This window comes from Pleurodeles waltl, chromosome 5 (assembly GCF_031143425.1).
Source record: "Pleurodeles waltl isolate 20211129_DDA chromosome 5, aPleWal1.hap1.20221129, whole genome shotgun sequence".
NCBI classification, from domain to species: Eukaryota; Metazoa; Chordata; class Amphibia; order Caudata; family Salamandridae; genus Pleurodeles; species Pleurodeles waltl.
In genome coordinates, this window is record NC_090444.1 from 1374699781 (window position 1) to 1374720323 (window position 20543).

The window sequence follows — 20543 nt, forward strand, 5'->3', positions numbered from 1 at the left end:
AGTTGCAGTCTTGGGTGAACAGAGCCGCTGTCCTCTGGAGTTTCTTGGTCCTTCTAGAGCAGGGCAGTCCTCTGGGGATTCAGAGGTCGCTGGTCCCTGGGGAGAGCGTCGCTGGAGCAGTGTCTTTAGAAGTGGGGAGACAGGCCGGTAGGGCTGGGGCCAAAGCAGTTGGTGTCTCCGTCTTCTCTGCAGGGTTTTTCAGCTTATCAGTCCTCTTCTTCTTAGGTTGCAGGAATCTGAGTTCCTAGGTTCAGGGGAGCCCCTAAATACAGAATTTAGGGGTGTGTTTAGGTCAGGGAGGGCAGTAGCCAATGGCTACTAGCCCTGAGGGTGGCTACACCCTCTTTGTGCCTCCTCCCAAGGGGAGGGGATCACATTCCTATCCCTATTGGGGCGGATCCTCCATCTGCAAGATGGAGGATTCCTAAAAGTCAGAGTCACTTCAGCTCAGGTTGCCTTAGGGGCTGTCCTGACTGGCCAGTGACTCCTCCTTGTTTTTCTCATTATCTCCTCCGGCCTTGCCGCCGAAAGTGGGGCCGTGGCCGGAGGGGGCGGGCAACTCCACTAGCTGGAATGCCCTGTGGTGCTGTGACAAAGGGGGGGGAGCCTTTGAGGCTCACCGCCAGGTGTTACAGCTCCTGCAAGGGGGAGGTGATAAGCCTCTCCACCCAGTGCAGGCTTTGTTACTAACCACAGAGTGACAAAGGCACTCTCCCCATGTGGCCAGCAACATGTCTTGAGTGTGGCAGGCTGCTAAAACCAGTCAGCCTACACGGGTAGTTGGTTAAGGTTTCAGGGTGCACCTCTAAGGTGCCCTTTGGGGTGTATGTTACAATAAAATGTACACTGGCATCAGTGTGCATTTATTGTGCTGAGAAGTTTGATACCAAACTTCCCAGTTTTCAGTGTAGCCATTATGGTGCTGTGGAGTTCGTGTTTGACAGACTCCCAGACCATATACTCTGATGGCTACCCTGCACTTACAATGTCTAAGGTTTTGCTTAGACACTGTAGGGGCACAGTGCTCATGCACTTGTGTCCTCACCTATGGTATAGTGCACCCTGCCTTAGGGCTGTAAGGCCTGCTAGAGGGGTGACTTATCTATACTGCATAGGCAGTGTGAGGTTGGAATGGCACCCTGAGGGGAGTGCCATGTCGACTTACTTGTTTTGTCCTCACTAGCACACACAAGCTGGCAAGCAGTGTGCCTGTGCTGAGTGAGGGGTCCCCAGGGTGGCATAAGCTATGCTGCAGCCCTTAGAGACCTTCCCTGGCATCAGATCCCTTGGTACCAGTTACAAGGGGCTTACTTGGATGCCAGGGTGTGCCAATTGTGTAAACAAAAGTACAGGTCAGGGAAAGAACACTGGTGCTGGGGCCTGGTTAGCAGGCCTCAGCACACTTTCAAATCAAAACTTAGCATCAGCAAAGGCAAAAAGACAGGGGGTAACCATGCCAAGGAGGCATTTCCTTACACTTCCACAATTGGCACATCTCTTGCTCCCAGCTGAGTCCCTTGTTAAAGGTACCAGTGGTACCAAGGGCCCTTTGGCCAGGGATTGTCTCTAAGGCTGCAGCATATATTATGCCACTCTAAGGGATCCCTCACCAAACACATGCACTCTGCCATTGCAGATTGTGTGTTGGTGTAGAGAAAAAGGTAAAGTCAACATGGCACCGCTCCCTGGGTGCCATGCCTACAAAACACTGTCTGGCATGGGTAGGTCACCTCTCTAGCAGGCCTTACAGCCTTACGGTAGGGTGCATTATACTACAGGTGAGGGCACAGCTGCATGAGCAATGTGCCCCTACAGTGTCTTAAGTCCATTCTTAGGCATTGTAAGTGCAGTGAAGCCATATTGAGTACATGGGCTGGGAGTCTGTCACTACGAACTCCACAGCTCCTCAATGGCTAAGCTGAATGCTGGGAAGTTTGGTATCCAGCTTCTCAGCTCAATAAACCCACACTGGCATTGGTGTTGGAGTTTTTGAGAAATGCACCCAGAGGGCATCTTAGAGAATGCCCCCTGAACTTCTCCCAACTCTATAGTGTGTGGCTGACCGGTCTGTGCCAGCCTGCAACCACCAGACAAGTTTCTGACCCCATGTGGTGAGTGCCTTCGTGCTCCCAGGAGTCAGGAACATAGCCTGCTCTGGGTGGAGGTGCTTCACCTCCCCCTGCAGGAACAGCAACACTTGGTGGTGAGCCTCAAAGGCTCCTGCCTTTTGTTATACTGACCCAAGGCTTTCCAACCAGTGGTGATGCCGGCCCCAGGACCAAGCCCAACTTTTTGGCGGCAGGTCCAGCGGGAAAATTAGTAGGCAAGAGGAGGAGTGTCCACCCCAGCTGGGACCACCCCTAAGGTTTCCAGTGCTGAGGTGAACCTCTCGCTTTAGGATCCTCCATCTTGTTTTGGAGGATGTTGGCCAGTAGGGTTAGGAATGTGCCCCCCCTCCCCAAATGAAATGGGCACAGGAAGGGTGTAGCCACCCTCAGGGTCAGTAGCCATTGGCTACTGCCCTCTGACCCCTGTAACAGTATTTAGGGGCACCACTGAACCTTGCTCTTCAGATTTCTGGATGCCCTCAGAAGCAGGAGGTAGGTCGGTTCAAGGGTCGATTGCAGGACAACTGGGGCACTCTGGTGGGAGGTCCGGGTTGTTTCTGAGCTCCCTTGACTGGGGCTTTCTTCTGGTCCTTTTACATTCCTGGGTGGGCAGTCCTTCTTGGTTTCTAAAGTCAGGTTACCAGTACCCAGGGTATTGGTATGATTCAGTCCCTAGAGGGTGCAGTGCCCCCAAACTTGGCACACTGGCAGGGTTTGACCTCGAGGTCATTGGTGTGAAGTTTGGTCCGGCTGCGGCATCCGCTTCCGGAGTTAGCGTCCGGCCTGTAAAGTGGACCTCACTGGCTTGTTGGTTCCTTGTGAATTGAGTGGTATCTCTACTCTGGAGAGAGTTCTCTGGCAACTTGAGAAGTGTGGATGTCCTCTGGAGTTCGTTAAGTTTCCCAGCAGCTTCTTAGCAGCGATTGTTGGGTCCTGGGTGCAGCAGGCAGGGTTTTCTTTGTGCAGCAGTTCCACAGTTCTTGTGGCTTTTCTTGGTGCTGGTGTTCTTCTGTCTCTCAAATCTAATGTCTTGGTCTGGGGATGCCCACTAAATACTGTTTTAGGGGAAACCTTGTAGTGCTCAATGCGTCATCTACCTTAGGGTGGCTACACCCTCTAAGTGACCACTTCCTGTGGGCGGAGGTCACCTCCCAACACCTGATTGGCTATTTTCCTCCCATCCAAGAGGGAGGAAAATGAAGTGAGTCTACCCCACATGCAACTCCTTTAGGGGGTTTGCATGCTAGGTAGGGCCACTCCTCCTGTCCTTTGTCTGGGTTTCCCACTGTTGCTCCCGCCAAAAGTGGGGGTTTGCAACGTGGGCAACTATCTGCTGCTAGCAGCAGGCCTGTGGGCTGAGTTTAAATGGCGGTAAGCCCTTTGATGATCACCAACATGGCCGTGCACATTCCTGAGGGAGGGAGTATTGGCACCTCCACCCAGGAAGGGCATTGTTCTGCATCCCAGAGAGAAAGATCTCTCACCCAGGGATGCAGATGTGTGTCTGGCAGTGGCAAGCTGGTCAGGACCAGTGAGTAATCATGCCAGGGCAGTTAGCTTTTGCATGGGGCACTCCTAAGGTGACACCTGGGAACATTTGGTAATAATTCCAATGGTACCAGTTTGGATTCATCATTCTAAGTTGTTTGATACCAAACAACCCAGGGTTCAGGGTGGCCATCATGTAGCTGTGAAACTTATACTGACCAATGTCCAGCACATGTATTAAAATGGCTGCTCTGTTCACTCGCAATGTCCCAGGTTTGGCAAGGACACAATGGGGGCATCTAGCTTATACAACTATGCCCTCACATGCAGTAGAGTGCACCCTGCCTTCTGGCTGGGAGGCCTGCCAGAGGTGTGTCACCCATAGTGCATGCAGTGTATAGGGGAAAGGGCACACAGGCAGTGTGCCATGTTGAGGTTTTTTTTCAGGCTTGCACCAGAGCACTTAGCCTACAGTGGTACGACTGGGTGCATCTGGATGCATGGCCCTGGAGGGTGGCACAGTCAGTGCTACTGCCCTCAGGGGCCTACCCTTAGTACCCCATGCCCTGGGTACATAGGTGCCATTTACTAGGGACTTAAAGTGGCAGCTGAAGGTGTTGGCAGTTGTGCCAATGCATCACAGTAGTTTAAAGAAAGAGCTCTGACCCAGGGAACCTGGTTAGCAGGGTCCCTGGGCACTAACAACTTCTAGGCTACATCACATACCAGACAAAAAGTGGGAGCTAACCATGTCAGAAAGAGGCCTTTTCTCACAGGCCCCAGCGCTGCAGGCATGTCTGCGGCTTCAAGACTTCGACTACAAAAAGATGACTCATCCTGCAGAACCAGCAACCTTTACAAACCCATAGAGGACTGCCAGCCTTTCCTAAGGACCAGGAACTCCAGAGGGCAGTTGCCCTGTCCAGAAGGAAAGCTCCAACAAGGACTCTAGAGCCCTGTGGATCTGCAAGTCCTGATCACTCTGCACACAACACCCAAGGCCTGAGTCCAGGTGGCCCACCAGTCCAAAGAAGGTCCCCATGCAATTACGACCTTGAGTCCACCCTGGGTTGATCCCTCCTCACCAACATGACAACTCCTGCAGCCTAAATCCAGAGAACCCCCCTCACCGCGATCGGCTCCGGTGAAGAGTCACAACGCCTAAAGGTACCCTTTCACCCCCAGCACCCTGACCTTGGGGAACCCAGCCGATGGTCCACTGACGTCCAGTGGGATCTCTACTTACCTGTGCAGCCATTGTTCTTCTTCATCTGACTCCCTGGACCAAGCCTGCAGCCTCTTTGCAAACCGAGATCCTCTTTGGATTGCAGTGGGTGCCCGACGCTGTGTTTACACCCTGCACCAAGCTGCCCCGTGCTGCTGAGGGTGTATGTTTGGTTCTGACCTGTGGGCGCCCCCCCTTCCCCTGTGCTGATGTAAACCCCCAGAGCCTGTGCCCTGAAACCACAGGTACTTACCTGCAATCTGTTTTCCTCTGAGTGCCCCCAGTCTCCATTGGGCACCAGACACCAACATTGACCTCTGCTCCCAGCCAGACCTTTGTTGCTGGTGGTGCACCCATGGTGTTCTATTAAACTTTGCCCTTTGGGCACCTTAACCCTCGAAGACTGGGACCGTAAGTCGAGTACTTACCTGTAAATTGTGTTTCTACTTTTCCTCCCATAGGACTGCATTGCCTTGAATGATTTTTGCACGGTCTACTTCTGCTATTGAAACGTATTGCGTACCTGAATAATGCAAGAAAGTGCCCTCTTTTTGACATGCTGTCAATGTGTTTTCGACTGAGTTCACTGGGATCCTGCAAACCAGGACCCCAGTGAATGTGCTCTCTCCCTCTAAATTTGGTTATCCCTGACTTTCTGCACCCTACAATTGGCATACTTGTGCCCCCTGTAAGCCCCTAGTATATGGTACCCAGGTACCCATGGCATTGGGGAAACAAAGGGTTGCCCATGGGCTGCAGCATGTATTATGCCACCCGTGGGAGCCCATGCAAAATGTGCCTGCAGGCCTGCCATTGCAGCCTGCGTGAAAAGGTGCATGCACCCTTTAACTACAGGTCACTGCACCAGGTCAGTGTAAGTCACCCCTATGGTAGGCCCTCCTAGCCTAGAGGGCAGGGTGCAAGTGCCTATGTGTGAGGGTATCCCTGCATGAGCAGGGGTGCCCCCACAAACTCCAGCTCAATTTTCCTGGACTTCGTGAGTCGGGGGAAGCCATTTTACCCATGTACTGGATATAGGTCACTACCTATGTCCAGCTACATAATGGTAGCTCGGAATCTAGGCATGCTTGGTATCAAACATATCGGAATCATACCCCAGTAATGTTGCCAGTATTGGTTGTGTGATTCCATGCACTCTGGGGGCTCCTTAGGGAACCCCCAGCTTTGCTCCTACCAGTTTGCAGGGCTTTCCCGGGCAGCCAGTGCTGCTGCCTTCCTACCGACTGTGTCTGCCCTACTGCTGCTTGAACAGCTCAAGCCCAGAACAAGGGTTTTACATGGCTTGGGAGGGGTAGCCTCACCAAGCCACTGGTATGCTTTGAAAGGCACATTTGGTGCCCTCCTTGCATAAACCGGTTTACACCAGTCCAGAGACCCCCTGTCTCTGCTCTAAAGTGAAACTTGACAGTGGAAAGGGGAGTTACTACTCCCCTCTCCATCGCCACCCCATGGATGGTGCCCAGAGGTCCTCCAGTTGGCCACTTGATTCTGCCACCTTGAATCCAAAGTGGGCAGAGGTCTCTGGGAGCATATGAGTGGCCAGGTCAGGCAGGTGATGTCGCAGCCCCCTCCTGATAGGTGGTCACCCTTAAAGGTGACCAATTTCCCTTTTATGGCTATATAGGGTCTCCCTCTTGGGTGGGGTCCTCGGATTCGACATGCAAGATTCCAGCAGGACTCTTCCGGCTACTGGAACTGCAACTGGACTTCACAGGAACCTACAATCTGCAGCTCTGGCGACGACTTAGCCCTGTAACATTGTTTCTCCTTCCAGCAACTGCAACATTTCCCCGGCTGTGCATCCTCTTGAGGGTGGCAAGTCTTCAGTCTGCACCAAGAAGCAAGAAGGAATCTCCCTTAGAATCGTCCCTGCTTCTGCAGGCACCAAGTGCAGCAACAACCAGCTGCGTGGATGCTCTCTTCTACAACTCTGTGTGGATCCTCCAACTCAGGTCGTGGTCTGGAGTGGTCTTCTCTGTCCCCTCTACCAGCTATCCAACTTTGGAGGTGGTGAGTCTTTGCCCTTCCTTGCATGAGGGTACCCCTGTGTGCTGAGATTCTTGCAGCTACCAAGACCTGCCCGGCCTCCAGCACTCTTCTATGCAACGTATAGTCTCCTGCCTACTGCTCCAGCAACTGTGGACTCCTTTCTAGGTGTGCTGAGTGGGCCTCACTGCAACTCCTGTGCCTGCTGCCTGTAGGGGCTGAATCCTCGACTCCTGGACCTCTTCACTCCTGAGGGTCGCCTGGGATGCCTCTCGTTGGGATGAGTGCCCTCGGACCTTCCTCGTCCTCAGCTGCTCTGCAACTCTCCATCTGCGACTCTTGACTTTGTCAAGGCTTGTTGGTGTTTTTCCACACCACTGAAAGACTGCAACTCTTCTTCCAACGTGGGACATCGACTGCATCACTTGTGTAACTCTTCTGCTCTTGTGCTGCATAGCCAACTCCTGGTCTCCACCGTCGACCTGGTCCTGCATCTCCAGAAGGGTGGGTAGTGGCTCCTGCCCCAAACGGACACTCCAACTAGAACTGAACTTGACCCCCTTCATTTGCAGGCCCTCTTCTGTCAGGATCCATCTTTTGTTTCTTCCAGTCTTGCTTGGGTCTTGCACAGTCCTTTTACAAAGTTTCTCTGTGGGTTTGGGAAAAACTAGGTATTTAGCTCTTCTCTCCTGGTCGCGGGGGGGGGTACTCTGGTACTTATCTTTTGGGGTTCCTATTTCTTCCAGCTCCCCTCTACAGATTCCACTTACCTGGGTCAGGGTCTGCCTTTCGCATTCCATTTTTTTTAGTATGATTTGGCATCCCCCCTAGGGCCTCTATTGTTTACTGTCGTTTCACTGTTTTCTATTGATTTCTATGCCCATTCCTGATAACTAAGTAGTATAAAATAGTCTGTTTATTCACCTGCTAGTAGAGCATTGCCTATACAGTATTTTGTGTCACTAAAGTAAAGTGTAGGAAAATGGCTCCTTGCTGCAGTTACCCCCTCACCTTTTCCCTCATATTGATGCTGACTTGTCTGAGAGTGTGCTGGGACCCTGCTAACCAGGTCTGAGGACCAGTGTTCTTTCACTCAAAATGTACCATTGTTTCCACAATTGGCACACAGATAAGTCCCTTGTAAAAGGTAACAGTGGTACCAAGGGCCATAAGGGCTGCAGCATGTATTTTGCCACCCTAAGAGACCCCTCACTTAACTTGTGAACACTGTCATTGCAGATTGTGTGTGTTGGTGGGGAGAAAAAGGCAAAGTCAACATGGCATCCCCCTCAGGCTGCCAGGCACACAAAACACTGCTTTTGGCATAGGTAAGTCACCCCTCTAGCAGGGCTTAGCCCTAAAGCAAGAGTGCATCATACCACGGGTGAGGGCATAGCTGCATGAGCAATATACCCATACAGTGTCTATGTCCATTCTTAGACATTGTAAATACAGTGTGGCCATATTAACTATATGGTGTGGGAGTTTGTCCGAACGAACTCCACAGTTCCATAATGGCTATTCTGAATACTGGGAAGTTTGGTATCAAACTTCTCAGAATAATAAACCTACACTGATGCCAGTGTTGGATTTATTAAAAAATGCACACAGAGGGCACCTTAGAAATGCCCCCTGTAATTTACCGAATCCTTCAGTGCAGGACTGACTGGCCGGTGCCAGCCTACCACTGAGAGATACATTTCTGACCCCCTGGGGTGAGAGCCTTTGTGCTCTCTGGTCCCAGAATCGAAGCCTGCACTGGGTGGAAGTGCTTCACACCTTCCCCTGCAGGCACTGTAACACCTGACGGTGAGCCTCAAAGGCTCAGGCCTGGTGGTACAATGCCCCAAGGGCACTCCAGCCAGCGGAGATGCCTGCTCCCTGGACGAGCCCCCACTTTTGGTGGCAAGCCCAGAGGGATAATGAGAAAAACAAGGAGTCACTACCTCAGCCAGGTCCACCTCTAAGGTGACCAGGGCTGAAGTGACCCCCTCCTTGAGAAATCCTCCATCTCGCTTTGGAGGATTAGGACAGATAGGGATGGCTCCCCTCTCCAGAGGGAGTGGGCACAAGAGGGGTGTAGCCACCCTCAGGGAGAGTAGTCATTGGCTACTGTCCTCTAACCCTAACACACCCCTAAATTTAGTAGTTCGATGGCATCTGTCGCTGTAGATACGCATGTTTTGCATAGCTCGCCATCTGGTGTTGGGTCGGAGTGTTACAAGTTGTTTTTCTTCTAAGAAGTCTTTCGAGTCACGGGACCGAGTGACTCCTCCTTTTGTCTCCATTGCGCATGGGCGTCGACTCCATCTTCAATTGTTTTTTTTCCGCCATCGGGTTCGGACGTGTTCCTGTCGCTCCGAGTTTCGGAACGGAAAAACAGCAAAATTTCGGAAGATTTTCGTCGGTATTGTTGCGTTCGGGATCGGCGTAGTCAGATTCAACACCGCATCGAAGATCGAAGAGCTCCGGAGCCCTTCGGGGTAGTTTTCGATCCCCGTCTGGGCCTGCTCGGCCCGACCGCGTGTAGAAGAACGCCGATGGAACGGACCCCGTTTCGTTTCTGTCCCAAATGCCACAAAAAATACCCCTATTCAGACCAACACTTGGTCTGTAACCTGTGCCTATCACCTGAGCACAGTGAAGACACTTGCGAGGCCTGTCGTGCGTTCCGGTCCCGAAAAACACTCTGAGACCGTCGAGCAAGAAGACTTCAAATGGCGTCCACGCCGACAGCGCACCGAGAGTTCGAGGTACAGGAAGAGGAAGAAACCTTTTCGATACACGAATCGGACTCCGAGGAATTCCACGATCCACGAACCGTGAGTAAGACGTCGAAAAGCACTCATAAGAAGATTGTCAAGGCCCAGGGGACGCCACTGCCACCAGGCCATGGCTCCACCCATAAATTTGATGACCGACCGTCGGCACCGAAAAAGGCCCAATCAGTGCCGAGACCGTCCGACTCCGGTCGAGACACCGGCACGCAGCCTTCTCGGGACCGAGAAAGTGCTGGAGACATACATCGACACCGAGATAGCGGTGTAGACACGGCTCGACGCCGAGACAGCGGCACCGATGAAGATCGACGGCGAGATGTTTCGACTCCGAAAAAGAAAAAAGCCACCTCGGAGCCGAAAAAAGATGCAAACAGGGTTTCGGTGCCGAAACAACCTGCAACCGACCCAGTTTCAGGCTCTTATACCGAAGAGCAATCAATGACCTCCCAAATGCGAAAGCATAGGTTTGAGGAAGACCTGCAATCCACCGATGTAGACCATACGCAGAAACGTATTTTTATACAGCAGGGGACAGGAAAGATAAGCACCCTTCCCCCTATTAGGAGAAAGAGAAGACTGGAATTTCAGACTGACCAAACACCACAAACAAAAATGGTGAAAAGGGTTACTCCGCCACCCTCTCCTCCACCTATAATTCACGTCTCACCAGCACAAACTCCATCACATTCCCCGGCTCACACCACCATGAGCCAAGGTGACCAGGATCAGGACGCATGGGACTTATACGACGCCCCTGTGTCAGATAACAGTCCGGAGGCATACCCTACAAATCCATCACCACCAGAGGACAGTACTGCATATTCTCAGGTGGTGGCTAGAGCAGCACAATTCCACAATGTAAGCCTCCACTCAGAACAGGTCGAGGATGATTTTCTATTCAACACCCTCTCTGCCACCCACAGCTCCTACCAAAGCCTGCCTATGCTCCCTGGTATGCTTCGGCACGCAAAAGACATCTTTAAGGAGCCGGTCAAAAGTAGGGCAATCACACCAAGGGTGGAAAAAAAGTATAAAGCGCCTCCTACAGACCCTGTTTTCATAACTTCGCAGCTGCCACCAGATTCTGTCGTTGTAGGAGCAGCTAGGAAAAGGGCCAACTCCCACACATCTGGGGACGCACCACCCCCAGATAAGGAAAGCCGCAAGTTCGATGCAGCTGGAAAGAGTCGCAGCACAAGCTGCAAACCAGTGGCGCATCGCTAACTCACAGGCACTTCTTGCGCGCTATGACAGAGCCCATTGGGATGAGATGCAACATCTCATTGAACATCTACCCAAAGACCTACAAAAGAGGGCAAAGCAAGTGGTTGAAGAAGGACAGAACATTTCAAACAACCAGATACGCTCCTCCATGGACGCAGCAGACACAGCTGCAAGAACAATAAATACATCTGTGACCATCAGAAGGCATGCATGGCTACGAACGTCTGGGTTTAAACCAGAGATTCAGCAGGCAGTTCTCAATATGCCATTCAACGAAAAAGAACTGTTCGGTCCAGAAGTGGACACGGCGATTGAGAAACTTAAAAAGGACACGGACACTGCTAAAGCCATGGGCGCACTCTACTCCCCGCAGAGCAGAGGAAATTACAGCACCTTCCGCAAAACACCCTTTAGAGGGGGGTTTCGGGGTCAGGCCACACAAGCCAGCACCTCACAGGCAACACCATCCAGTTACCAGGGACAGTACAGGGGAGGCTTTCGGGGCCAATATAGAGGAGGGCAATTCCCTAGGAATAGGGGAAAATTTCAAAGCCCCAAAACCCCTACAACTAAGCAGTGACTCACATGTCACTCACCCCCTCCACACAACACCAGTGGGGGGAAGAATAGGTCATTATTACAAAGCATGGGAGGAAATCACTACAGACACTTGGGTTCTAGCAATTATCCAAAATGGTTATTGCATAGAATTTCTACAATTCCCTCCAAACATACCACCAAGAGCACAAAATGTATCAAAACATCATTCCGAGCTCCTGGAGATAGAAGTTCAAGCACTATTGCAAAAGAACGCAATCGAGTTAGTACCAAACACACAAATAAACACAGGAGTTTATTCACTGTACTTCTTAATACCAAAGAAGGACAAAACGCTAAGACCAATCCTAGACCTAAGAATACTAAACACATACATCAAATCAGACCACTTTCACATGGTCACACTACAAGAAGTGTTACCATTGCTGAAACTACACGACTACATGACAACATTAGACCTCAAAGACGCGTATTTCCATATACCAATACATCCATCGCACAGGAAATACCTAAGGTTTGTATTCAAAGGAATACACTACCAATTCAAGATACTGCCTTTCGGTTTAACAACCGCACCAAGAGTCTTTACCAAATGTCTAGCAGTAGTCGCTGCACACATCAGAAGGCAGCAAATACATGTATTCCCGTATCTAGACGACTGGCTAATCAAGACCCATTCGTTAATAACGTGCTCACACCACACAAATCAAATCATACAAACCCTCTACAAACTAGGGTTCACAGTCAACTTCGCAAAATCCAACATTCTGCCGCGCAAGTTACAACAATACCTAGGAGCCATAATAAACACAACAATAGGAGTAGCCACTCCAAGTCCACAAAGAATTCAAAATTTCAACAACATCATACAACGCATGTATCCAACACAGAAAATACAAGCAAAGATGATATTACAACTCCTAGGCATGATGTCTTCATGCATAGCCATTGTCCCAAACGCAAGACTGCACATGAGGCCCTTACAACAGTGCCTAGCATCACAGTGGTCACAAGCACAGGGTCACCTTACAGATCTGGTGTTAATAGACCGCCAAACTTACCTCTCGCTTCTATGGTGGAACAATATAAATTTAAACAAAGGGCGGCCTTTCCAAGACCCAGTGCCACAATACGTAATAACAACAGATACTTCCATGACAGGGTGGGGAGCACACCTCGATCAACACAGCATACAAGGACAATGGAACGTACATCAAACAAAACTGCATATAAATCACCTAGAACTGCTAGCAGTTTTTCAAGCACTAAAGGGTTTTCAACCAATAATAGTTCACAAATACATTCTCGTCAAAACAGACAACATGACAACAATGTATTATCTAAACAAACAACGCAATTGAGCCTGCTGGCACAAAAGATATGGCGTTGGGCAATTCACAACCAAATTCGCCTAATAGCACAATTTATCCCAGGAATTCAGAATCAACTCGCAGACAATCTCTCTCGAGATCACCAACAGGTCCACGAATGGGAAATTCACCCCCAAATTCTGAACACTTACTTCACGCTCTGGGGAACACCTCAAATAGACTTGTTTGCAACAAAAGAGAACGCAAAATGCCAAAACTTCGCATCCAGATACCCACACAGGCAGTCCCACGGCAATGCCCTATGGATCAACTGGTCAGGGATATTTGCCTACGCTTTTCCTCCTCTCCCTCTCCTTCCTTATCTGGTAAACAAACTCAGTCAAAACAAACTCAAACTCATATTAATAGCACCAACTTGGGCAAGGCAACCCTGGTACACAACGCTGCTAGACATATCAGTAGTACCCCACATCAAACTGCCCAACAGGCCGGATCTGTTAACACAACACAACCAAACGATCAGATACCCAGATCCAGCATCGCTGAATCTGGCAATCTGGCTCCTGAAATCCTAGAATTCGGACACTTACAACTTACCCAAGAATGTATGGAAGTCATAAAGCAAGCCAGAAGGCCATCCACCAGGCACTGCTATGCCAGTAAATGGAAGAGGTTTGTTTGCTACTGCCATATTAATCAAATCCAACCATTACACGCAACCCCAAAACATTACCTGCAGCCTACCTATTCAACTTCCCTATATAGGATACCAGTCATTAAAGCATTCATGGAAGGCCTTAAAAGAATTATTCCACCAAGAACACCACCTGTTCCTTCATGGAACCTAAATGTTGTCTTAACTAGACTTATGGGTCCACCTTTTGAACCCATGCACTCCTGCGAAATACAGTTCCTAACATGGAAGGTTGCATTTCTCATCGCCATTACCTCTCTAAGAAGAGTAAGCGAGATTCAGGCGTTTACAATACAAGAACCTTTTATACAACTACACAAAAATAAGGTCGTCCTAAGGACTAATCCTAAATTTCTACCAAAAGTTATTTCACCGTTCCATCTAAATCAAACAGTGGAACTTCCAGTGTTCTTCCCACAGCCAGATTCCGTAGCTGAGAGGGCACTACATACTTTAGATGTCAAAAGAGCATTAATGTATTACATTCACAGAACAAAGAGCATCAGGAAAACTAAACAGCTATTTATTACATTCCAAAAACCTCATGCAGGAAACCCAATATTAAAACAAGGTATAGCCAGATGGATAGTTAAATGCATCCAAATCTGCTACCTTAAAGCTAAACGACAACTGCCCATTACACCAAGGGCACACTCAACCAGAAAGAAAGGCTACCATGGCCTTTCTAGGAAACATCCCAATGCAAGAAATATGTAAGGCAGCCACATGGTCTACGCCTCACACATTCACCAAGCACTACTGTGTAGACGTGTTATCCGCACAACAAGCCACAGTAGGTCAAGCCGTATTAAGAACATTGTTTCAGACTACTCCCACTCCTACAGGCTGAGCCACCGCTTTGGGGAGATAACTGCTTACTAGTCAATGCAAAACATGCGTATCTACAGCGACAGATGCCATTGAACTGAAAATGTCACTTACCCAGTGTACATCTGTTCGTGGCATCAGTCGCTGTAGATTCGCATGTGCCCACCCGCCTACCCGGGAGCCTGTAGCAGTTCGGAGGGTACCTTCAACTATTTGTATATATATTATTTTTACCTTAAATAGGTACATACTTAGTCACTCCATTGCATGGGCACTATTACTACAATACAACTCCTACCTCACCCTCTGCGGGGAAAAACAATCGAAGATGGAGTCGACGCCCATGCGCAATGGAGACAAAAGGAGGAGTCACTCGGTCCCGTGACTCGAAAGACTTCTTCGAAGAAAAACAACTTGTAACACTCCGACCCAACACCAGATGGCGAGCTATGCAAAACATGCGAATCTACAGCGACTGATGCTACGAACAGATGTACACTGGGTAAGTGACATTTTCATTTAGGGGCAACCCCAAACCCAGCTCTTCAGATTCCTGACGACCTACAAGGAAGAAGGACTGCCTAGCTGAAAAACCCCGCAGAGAAGAAGGAAGACCTGTCTCCAACTTCAGAGAACCTGCACCAGTGGCGCATCCTGCGGGCCCAGCGACCTATGCCGACTCAGAGGACTGCCCTGCAACTACAAAGGATCAAGAACTCCTGTGGACAGCAGACCTGTCCAATCAAAATAAGAAGAAACCTTCTTTAAAGGAACTCCCTCCTCACTCTAGAAGCGTGAGCCCCCACCACCTTGCACCTGACACCCCTGGCCAGTGTCCAGAGAAACCAGCGACCCAAAGAGGATCACTAGGTGACTCCGACAACGTTTCCACCCTGGGCTAACCTCCCTGCACCCCCACGACAACGCCTACATAGGGAATCCCGAGGACCCCCCTGACCGCGACTGCCTGGGAAGAAGATATCTGACGCCTGGAGAAGCTCTGCACCTCCAGGCCCGTGACAAACCGACCGCTAGTGCAGCAGTGACTAGCAGGCGGCCCTTGTCCAGATGGTGGCTGGCCTGAGAAACCCCCCTGTGCCCTGCCTGCAACGTCTGAGTGACCCCTGGGTCCCTCCATTGACTCCTGTTATAAACCCGACGCTTTGTGTGCCTACTTGTCCCCCCACTGGTGCAGCAGTGACTAGCAGGCGGCCCTCACCCTTGCCCAGATGGTGGCTGGCCCGAGAAACCCCCCTGTGCCCTGCCTGCAACGTCTGAGTGATCCCTAGGTCCCTCCATTGAATCTGGTTACAAACCCGACGCCCTGTTTGCCTACTGCATCCGGCCACCCCTGTGACACTGAAGGTGTGCTTTGTGTGCCTACTTGCCCTCCCTGCCACCCTCCACCCCCCGGTCTACCCCCACTGAGGACGCAGGTACTTATCTGCCGGCAGACCGAAACCGGAGCATCCCCTGTCTCTATAGGTGCCCATGTTATTTTTGCTCCTCTTTGACCTCTGCACCTGACCAGCCCTGTGTTGCTGTTGCTGGGTGTTTGGGGTTGACTTGAACCCCCAGCAGTGGGCTACCTATGCCCCGGAAACTGAACTTGTAAGTGCTTTACTTACTGTATTAACCAAACTGTACTTACCTCCGCCAGGAACTGTTGAATTTTGCAGTGGCCACTTGTAAAATATCTTATTGCCTTCTGGGGAAATGCCTCCCTTGGCATGGTTACCCCCTACCGTTTTGCCTTTTGTTGATGCCAGTTATGATTGAAAGTGTGCTGGAACCCTGCTAACCATGCCCCAGCACCAGTGTTCCCTCCCTAAACTGTACCTTTGTTCGCACAATTGGCACAGCCCTGGCACACAGATAAGTCCCGGGTAACTTGTACCCCTGGTAGCAAGGGCCATGTGGCCAGGGAAGGTCTCCAAGGGCTGCAGCATGTATTATGCCAACTTGGAGACCCCTCACTAAGTACATGCACACTGCCTCTCATCTTGTGTGAGCTGGTGGGGAGAAAATGTCTGTCGACATGGCACTCCCCTCAGGGTGCCATGCCCTCAACCCACTGCCTGTGGCATAGGTAAGTCACCCCTCTAGTAGGCCTTACTACTAAGGCTTGTGTGCGACCTTCTAAGAAGTTCTTTGTGCACAGCACAGCTTAGGCCTCCAGCACTCCATCCTGTGACACAGTTTCCTGAGTACTTCTCCGGCTACGTGGGAATCATGTCGTGCTGCATGGGCCTCCATTTGTACCTTCTTTGTCCCCGGGCTGTGGGACTCCTGTGCACGGTGCCTGGTGTTCTGAGGTCTCTCTAAGTTGCTGAGAGCCCCTTCTGGGCAGAGGACACCAGGTCCCTCCTAGTCCCAGACATTGCCATTTTCTGCTAACTGCGAGCTTTGCGTGTGCCAAGGCTTGTTGGTGGAATCCAGTGACACAACCAGACTGCATTCATCCATCCGGCATCGGACATCTTCTGCACCAACCAGGAACCCGCATCTGTCTTCTTGGGTGCCAGCAGTATTGTGCATTGGAGTTTCCAAGGTGGCAATTGCTCTGTGATGCTTTTTGTCCCAAGTGGAATTTAGACATCCTGTAATCCTTTCTGCCCAGAGTTCTCTAGAAGATAAAGAATGACCGGGCCCAGGTAATCCTTGTGACTCCAGACTGGGCACGAATAGCCTAGTATCTCAAGCTATTGAGCATGGCTATTAATCCTGTGATCAGACTGCCCCTTTGGGAGGACCTTCTGTCATGGCTGCAGGGGAGTGTTCTCCACCCAAACCTGTCCAGTCTTTGCCTTTTTGCGAGGTGATTGAGTGGCGACAGTTGACAGCATTTGACCTTTTGCCTGAATTCTGTAATGTAATCTTGGCATCCAGGCGTCCCTCCTCCAAAGCGGTATGTGCCTGTTGTGGGAAGAAATTTGTGGCATGGTGCACAGACAAGTCTATGGACCCCTTTCTTCCCCTCTCTCTGAGGTCTTGTTGTTTATCCTTTCTTTAGCCCAGCAGTGCTCTGTTATAGGCACTCTCAAAGGTTATCTGTCTGCCTTTCTGCTTTTTTGGGGTTGCCTGATCAACCTTCCTTGCTTAAGTATTCAATTTTAAATAGGCTCATCAAAGGCCTTACTGATATGTTCCCTCCTTCCCCATTCATTATGCCCCAATGGAATTTAAATGTGGTTCTTATATTCCTAATGTGCGCTTCCTTCAAGCCTCTCCACAATTGTCCTCTCCGGCTTCTCACTTTGAAAACAGCCTTCCTTTTGGTCATTGAATCTACCCGTTGGGTAATTGAGCTGCAGGAATTGTCATCTAAGCTGCCCTGTCTATCATGACAAAGTAGTGCTTCGCACCATGGCCTCCTTTCTGTCGCAAGTGGTTACGCCCTTTCATGTAGTCCAAGCCATCACCTTGCCTACTTTTTACTCACTCACACATCCTTCTAAGGAAGAAGAGAGACTCCAATGCCTGGACCCAAAAAGAGCGTTGGTGTTCTGCCTTGATTGCCTTGGGTGCAAAGAAAGGTCGGACATCTCCAGATGGTTCATACTCCGCATTAAAATGTTGTATGCAGTTGCTAAGAAGCAATCCCCTGAGGATTTGCATACTAATTTCACCAGAGCTAAAGGTGTGACCACCATCTTAGCACATGGCGTTCCAGTCCTTGAGATCCTACAGGTGGTAACATGGGCATCTCTGCACACGTTTACCAAACACTACAGCCTGGACAGTCAGGTCCTTAGGAATGGTAACTTTGCCCGTTCAGTCTTGCAGGACTTTCTAGTATGATCTTACATTGCTGATCCACCTCTAGGGATGGTATTACTTTGGTATTTATTCTAAGGTAGGGAATCTGCAACTAGATGTCTCTATCAAATGGACAAATTACTTTACTTACGTAATGCATATCTGGTTGAGCCAGTACATAGTTTCAGATACCTTGCCAACCCATCCATCTTCCCTGCTCTGCAAACTTATTTCTAGGCAAAAGGAGACTCTTTCATGGCCCTAGTTCTGACACACCAGTAGTCAGTATTCTTCATGGCTCTGCTCTTTTGGCGTGGACAAATTACTTTACTTCCGTAATGCATATCTGGTTGAGCCAGTACATAGTTTCAGATACCTTACCAACTCATCCATCTTCCCTGCTCTGCAAATTATTTCTAGGCACAAGGACTCTTTCATGGCCCTAGTTTTGACACACCAGTAGTCAGTATTCTTCATGGCTCTGCTCTTCTGGCGTGGATAGTCGTGAAAACAAACTGATGTCAGACCACCGAGGTGTTGCCTTTTATAGGACCCGCGACAACATATCCAGCAACGGAGGCGGAGATGATTGACGCCACCTAACAGCGCGCAGGTGTACTGCTCGAGAAAACTATCTGGATCTAGGCTGACTCTTGGAGAAATTCTAAGGTAAGGAATCTACAATTAGATATTGTCTCAACCAGATAAGGTCTTACTGAAGGTAAATACCTTGTCCTTCTATAGTCAGGGCCCTAGTCTTCCACACCATTGGTCAGTGTTTTTTGTGGCTCTGCACTCCTTGCATAGAAAGTCTTGAAATGAAACTGACATCAGCACGCTGTGTGTGGCACCCATATAGGTTCCATGCTTGTCACTTCCGATGCAGACAACTCCACTTGGATCTAAATGATGCCACCTACTGGCACGCAGGCCTTCTGCTCAAGAAAAATTCCGGATCTAGTCTGACGCCTTCGAAAAATTCAAATGTAAGGAGTCTGCAGCTGGATAGAGCCTCTACCATATAACTTGTTATCAAAAGTAAAATACTTGTTCTTCTACCTGTATATTCCACACCTTCAGGATATCCCTAGGCACCAGACTGGGTCTTGAGATTTTTATACCTTTGCTTCCGCGTGCTGGTAGGTGGGTTTTGTGGCTCTTTACCATCCTGGTAATGACATAGTGGGGCTGCTCCTCTCCACTTGTTCCTTGTGCGACTTTGTGCTTGTCTTCTACCCAACCTTTGAATGATGTTTTGGGAATAATTCAAGTAAGGTGTCTGCTTGGGCTTCCATTGTTTATAAAGACAATTTATCTGCCTTTGGAAATGTTTTTTGTGATTGAAGTCCAACTCCAACCTCCCTGTCTTTTAGTGTTTTTTTACCTCTCCCTAAATTTGTTGCTAAATGTGGAGTTATTTTCCATCTATTACATCTTGCCTTGGTCCAGAAATCAGAATTGAACTTATGCCACTGGCACAGACATGCTTCATTTATTGTGCTGTGAGGTCATTTCGGACTTATTTTCAACTTAAACACTGTAATCATACAATGAGGAAAGCATTGTCAAACAGTTTTGAAATTTAATTATTTACAGATGCTTAGTTTAATATTTGTTGATATATTTCAGCTGTTTTTCCTGAAGAGCTTGGATTAAGTGTTCCACTAACCAGCAACGAAGTTAGAAACCTGATGTACAAACCATTGGATGGAGAATGGGGATCCAGGACTAGAGACGAAGAATGCGAAAGAATCATTTCAGGGATTACTCAACTTATGACACTAGGTGAATAGTACATTCAACTATTCAACTTGGTCCAACTGCACTTTAACAGATTGTTATTCTGAAGAATTATGTTATTTTTGAAGAATTATTTCAGGCCTTAGGCTTCCATTATTTTTAAATCTGGTTTAAGAAATGCATAGTTTGTGTATTGCTAATCTGTTATTTACAAAGTGAAACTCAACATTCTTTCAAAGTCTGCTATCCTCCAGTCATAATTTAGGATTTTTTAAAGGTCTAACTTTGACTAAAGCTAAGAGATTTTCTCTAACCCTCTTGTGCTGGGGGTATTAACTGACTGGAGTGGAGGGCACAATGCCTGGCTGGAGGCTGTACACATCAGTCATTGTCCATCCACTCAAGGGTGGCTGCAGGTACTTAATCAACACTGTAAAACTCTAACCACTCTCTTTTCCTTTCTAATCAACATAACATATATACCTATATAAAAATATATTTTCATATTTATATGTAGTTAGAGAATTATTATTATATATATAAATGTGGACAAGGCTGTTTGGGGCCGAAATGCGTTATGGCGGACTATGCAATAAATTAGAATTATATTTTTACAAGATGGGTATGTGCCTAATCTTTTGTTGTGCCATTTGGGCAAGTTGTGATAAAAACTTGTATATTAATATTTGCTTAAGTCATAAAAAAGTTTGGGGTAGGTCTGGGTTATGAAGGTTTTGTAGTGCTCTGGCATGTATAAATGTATGGTGTAGTAAGGTTTTCTTTTGAAGGTTTAAGGGATGG

At 49.0% G+C, this 20543-nt stretch overlaps 1 protein-coding gene across 2 annotated transcripts in view; it reads left to right on the plus strand.

Moving 5' to 3' along the window:
• The window catches only part of PHIP (pleckstrin homology domain interacting protein), a 1338206-nt gene that overhangs the window by 885924 nt on the left and 431739 nt on the right, over positions 1-20543 (plus strand). For both annotated transcript variants that reach the window (XM_069235639.1, XM_069235640.1), the window contains one exon: positions 19632-19787. In XM_069235639.1, the coding sequence (XP_069091740.1) occupies positions 19632-19787 (156 nt within the window). The remainder of the gene's footprint in view (positions 1-19631; positions 19788-20543) is intronic.